Source organism: Hordeum vulgare, chromosome 2H, assembly GCF_904849725.1.
Source record: "Hordeum vulgare subsp. vulgare chromosome 2H, MorexV3_pseudomolecules_assembly, whole genome shotgun sequence".
In the NCBI taxonomy this organism is placed as follows: domain Eukaryota; kingdom Viridiplantae; phylum Streptophyta; class Magnoliopsida; order Poales; family Poaceae; genus Hordeum; species Hordeum vulgare.
Window position 1 is genome coordinate 197,947,068 of NC_058519.1, and position 5,427 is coordinate 197,952,494.

Sequence of the window (5,427 nt, forward strand, 5' to 3'; positions counted from 1 at the left end):
GGAAAGGAGGGAGATGATGCGTGGGAGAAAGAGATGATTAGGTTTTGGAGTGGCGAAGGAAAAGAAAATGAGGGAGTCTTCGCGGGCTGGGGGAAAATGAGCGCCACTACAAATATTTCATGCACGCATGCATTGATCGCACGTCGGCCCATTTATCTACAGCTGGTCGGTCAGGATTCTTTATCGACCGACCATTCATAGTTGATAGGAGTATTGCCGACCCATAATTGGACGGTACACATTCTGGCATTCCCGACCAACTATCGATCGCTATGAATGAGTTTTCCCGACCAACAATCAGTTAAAAGTTTTCCTAACCAAAGTTAGTCAGCAATAGTTATTTTCTCCACACTGTGTGTAGGGAATATGGTGTCGTGGTATAGTGTAAAAAGGAGTAATGACATAGTTTACAGCAAGGGTGAGGCTCCTCCACCACTAGATCCAATGTGAGGGTCTACCTCAAAATGAAAAAAAGTAAAAATACATGAGATGTCCTAAAAGTATTCTAAGTGTGTCAAGTAGGTCGTAAAAGTTCGAAGTCGATCACGGGTCCTATATGTGTATTTTATCCGTGACTTTTAGGACCTACTTGACACACTTCGAATACTTTTAGGACCCGGCGTGAACGACTTACGTACATTTAGGACTTGCGATTAACAATTTCAAACTTTTAAGACCTACTTGAAACATCTTAAATACTTTTAGGACCTTCAATGTATTTTACTCAATGAAAAATTACGTGGTTGCGCTGGGTGCCGGCAAGGTTGTTTCCAATAGAGAGCTACCATCTAGCACTATGCGGGCCAAGTATCTTCGTACTGCATTTGTTTTCTAGATTCGCCACGTTCCTATTTGTAATCTCTCTCTCACACACACATGTGTATTTCACATGCATGCATGACAGTATGGCAGAATCATTCTCTATTCCCCCACACAATAAATCCAACCGTTTCTTTCTCCTTGATTAATTTAAAACATCCATATCATTTGGACAATATATTCGTTTCTGAAACTATTTTTATATTTGAACTTCCTGCGTCAAAACCTTTAAAATGATGTTAATCTTGTTGATATTTTTTGATCACTTTTAAATTCGAACGTATATTTCACATTTCAAAATAATCAGTTTCACAATGATATAGTACAATTTCACTTTCTGTAGTCACTATCGCATAATTCAGTACCTACATTCACTTTCCACTGGTTTGTTTCACCAAAAACACCTATTTCAATTGCATATTTTTCAAAATAACATATTTCAATTTTTTGAAAATAAACTATTACACATGTCCAAATACACTTTCACCAAAATTGTATCTATTTCAATTACCTATTTTTGAAACAACATGTTTCACGCTTTCGAAATAATCATTTTCATATTGATACATTATGATTTCAGTTTTAGTGGTTAGTATTTCACAATTTAGAACCTACTTTTTACATTTCAATGCACTGTTTCACAAAACCACATATATTTCAGTTACACATTTTTAAAATAACATATTTCACTCATTTAAAAAAATCAATTTCACATTGATATATTATAACTATTTCACAATTCAGAACCTGTATATTCATATTTCACTACCCTATTTCACAAAATATATATCTATTTCAGTTACATATTTTAAAAAACATATTTCACTGTTTTTGAAAATCAGTCTCACATAGTTGACATTTCAGTTTCATATTTTGGTCGAATAGGTATCTACTGAAGAAAAAAAAAATAACATGTATTCACATAGCTATATTTTGTAATGTATACATAGTGTATAGCAAAAATGGGAATAAAGGGAAACCAATATGTGACTCGATGGTTAGATGGACAGTGATATCCCCAGTCCATAAGTATTAAAGTCCTGGTGCTTGCATTATTTATGAATTTATTTCGGGATTTCTGACAATACATTTTCGATGCAAGGAGAAGTTCTCGTCGATGACGAGGCGCCTACAATGATATACCGGCTCAGTCTCTCCAAGATGCTCATAAGGGTAGAGTGCGTGTGTGTACATTTATAGGGATGAATGTAAACGCGGGTATACGTTTACGTTTGCACTGTGTTAAAAAAAAGAATAAAGTGGTCCCACTTGCATGTATCCTGCTGCATGCAATGAGTGGCGGATTTCTTGCCGCTAGGTAGCATCACAGCGAAAAATGACTTTATTGTTAATTTGGACATAAGTTCTTGTTAATCCTAGTGTGTAGCTCCCTCCACTAACGATCCTCCATCTGACCTTATTGCCTTCGGCTATAAATACATGTACCCCTTGTGCTCGTCCGGTACTCCTCCGCTACCCTCTGCTACGCAATAGAAGAGCATGGAACTCACTCGCCTCCTCCTACTCTGCACCGGATTGTCACTGCTCCTCTTCTCCCTTGCACGTAATCAAATATAAACTAAGGTTGATGTTTTCAGGAACGGGAATACGGTAGGTGCAGTTTCGTAACAGCGGCGACGTTTCTTGTTGTGTGTTTCAGAGGCAGGCGACGTAGGCGTGTGCTACGGCAGGAACGGCGACAACCTGATGGACCCAGCGTCGGTGGTGCAGCTGCTGAAGAAGAACGGCATCACGACGGTGAGAGTGTACGACACCGACCCGGGTGTGCTGAACGCAATGAAGAACACCGGCATAAAGATGGTGGTGGCGGTACCCAACGAGATGCTCCCCTCCGCGGCCGGGGACCCAGACTGGGCCATCCAGTGGGCGAAGAAGAACTTGTTGCCATACTACCCCGCCACGGATATCCGTGGCGTGACTGTAGGGAACGAGGTCTTCAAGCAGGCAAACGAGCATACGTCGAAGCTCGTCCCGGCCATGAAGAATGTCCAGGCGGCGCTGGCCAGCCTGGGCCTAGCCGACGCCGTGAAGGTGACCACGCCGATCGCGTTCGATGCGCTCAAGCCATCGTCGTTCCCTCCATCCGCAGGTGAGTTCAAGGACGACATCGCGCAGTCGGTGATGAGCCCCATGATGGACTTCCTCGAGCAGACGGGCTCGTACCTCATGGTCAACATCTACCCGTACTACGCGTATTCATCGTCTAATGGCGCCATGGACCTCAACTACGTGACCTTCCGCCCTAACGACGGCGTGGTCGATAGCCAGACCGGCCTCACCTACTATAGCCTATTTGAAGCCCAGCTGGACACTGTGTATTATGCGATGGAGCGGTTGGGCTCCTCCAGCTCCAGCAGCAACCACACTATGAAGATGAGAATGCTGAGGGGCCGGGGAAGACGTCCTCCGCCGAAGCCCAAGGTGGCCGCGAAAACCGGGGAGTCGAACTTGGGGTGCTCCTACTGCCCGCAGAGCGTGGGGATCACAAAGGAGGACATCCAAGCGTACAACAACAACCTCATCAAGCACGCGGTCTCCGGCGCCGGCACGCCATACCTCCCTGACATGGAGGTCTCCGTATACATCTTCGAACTTTTCAACGAGAACGAGAAGCCGACCGCCCAAGAGCAGAACTACGGCCTCTTCTACCCCAACGGCCAGCCGGTGTACCAGGTCGACTTCCGGGCCGGCGCTGGGCATGACAAGTCCAGCTGGTGCGAGGCGAACGCGGCGGTCGGGGACGCACGCATCCAGGCGGCGCTGGACTGGGCGTGCGGCAACGGGGCGGACTGCAGCGCCATCCAGCCCGGGAAGCCATGCTACGAGCCCAATACCAAGGTGGCGCACGCGTCCTACGCCTTCAACGACTACTACCAGCGCAAGGGCCGGGCCAGCGGGACGTGCGACTTCGCCGGCGCCGCTTCCATCGTCTACCGGCAACCAACAGGTGAGCTCCCGCTCCAGCTGGTCGGTTCAGTTGTTGTCCAGCGCCTGATGATCTCATCTCACTACTGGTTTGTTTGCGTTGCGGTGATACCGTGATAGGCACCTGCGACCCCAAGGCAGGGAGCTGGTGCGTGGCGAACGCGGCGGTCGGGGACGCTCGGCTGCAGGCGGCGCTGGACTGGGCGTGCGGCCACGGGGCGGACTGCAGCGCCATCCAGCCCGGCGCGCGGTGCTTTAGTCCTGATACCAAGGCCGCGCACGCGTCTTACGCATTCAACGACTACTACCAACGCAACGGCCGGTCTGACACCTCATGCCATTTCGGCGGAGCCGGCTCTGTTGTTCACCAGGCACCAAGTGAGTCCGTTCATGACGCTCAAAACAAACACTTCAACACTTCATTTCTTCTTCGCATCACGCACTCCTTAATTTAATTGATCTCATACTTGGACTCAACATTAACAAACGAAGATCTTAATGCTAACCCAGGAATAACCCATTTGATCGATTCTTGGTGTTAAAACTGTTGCCGCAAATAATGCACTCCTTAATGTATATTTTTAAAACGGGAGCAAAAGTTTTGCCTCATTGATTAATTAAGAAGAAAATTGCGTTCCTTAATTTGTTCTCTGATTTAGTTACTGTTTATTCATTTGTTTGCAGACATAGGCAACTGCGTGCTGCGATCAAGGGCCTGAAGACCTGAACAGACAACTGGTAGCAAAGGCCAAAGCTTAGGCCATTAGCTTGGAATAATGAACTCAACACTCTACTACTTCGTATCAAGGGAGCGTAGCCAGTTTACTGCTGTAAAACTAGGCGAATAAGCCCATGTGCTTTGTGATCCGACGGTCTATGTCTACTCCCTTTGTAACTAAATAACTGTAGTTGAAAGAACTAATCTAGTAGTTCTCTTCAACTATAATTATTTAGATATAAAAAATATATATTACAAGTAATGCTATCGTAATAACTTCGATGTCTATTTTACGAGTAATGCTATCATAGTAACTAGGCGAATAAGCCCATGTGCCACCGTAGTAACTTTGATATCAAGGGGCTGTACGACCACGTACGTCATGGGGCGACTCAAAAATACTATTTCTTATGTTTTTTAATATATGTTTTTTAAAATTACATTAATTAATTACTTACTGATGTAAATAGACATATTAATGTATAGATTCATTCATTTTATTTCGTATGACGATCCTAATAAAATCTCTTAAAAGAGTTATATTTAGGAACGAAGGAAATGGTGTATAATGACAAAAGTCATGGGTTGTCGTGGCATGCATAGCGAATAGTCGTACCACGTGTGGTTGTGCTCACCATGCTTGACGACATTGTGATGAAGTCTATATAAGTTGAGTGCTAAAAATAACGGTGTATATAAGGCCAACTCCAACACAAGTATTCCCTCTATATATCAAAATAATTATAATTGGTGAGAGTTGATCTAGTTTTTTCCAATTAAAATTATTTAGATACAGAGAGAGTACTATCCATTTCATACGGTCGCCAACCGTGGCCTAATGCAAATATCAGTTTTTAGTTTATGTGTATGTTAAGATCGTTTCCGTCTCAAATTTGAGTCTGATTTGAGTCTGAAACAGCTTATCTTGGTTTCCCTTAAGATAA

General features: G+C 44.5%; 1 protein-coding gene across 1 annotated transcript; it reads left to right on the plus strand.

Moving 5' to 3' along the window:
- The first annotated feature begins 2,292 nt into the window (after positions 1 to 2,292).
- On the plus strand, positions 2,293 to 4,825 carry LOC123429901 (glucan endo-1,3-beta-glucosidase 13-like). Its single transcript, XM_045113875.1, has 4 exons — positions 2,293 to 2,383; positions 2,480 to 3,787; positions 3,886 to 4,143; positions 4,450 to 4,825. Exons 1-4 carry the CDS (start codon positions 2,320 to 2,322, stop codon positions 4,482 to 4,484), a joined length of 1,665 nt encoding a protein of 554 aa, XP_044969810.1. The 5' UTR covers positions 2,293 to 2,319; the 3' UTR covers positions 4,485 to 4,825.
- The last annotated feature ends 602 nt before the right edge of the window (positions 4,826 to 5,427 follow it).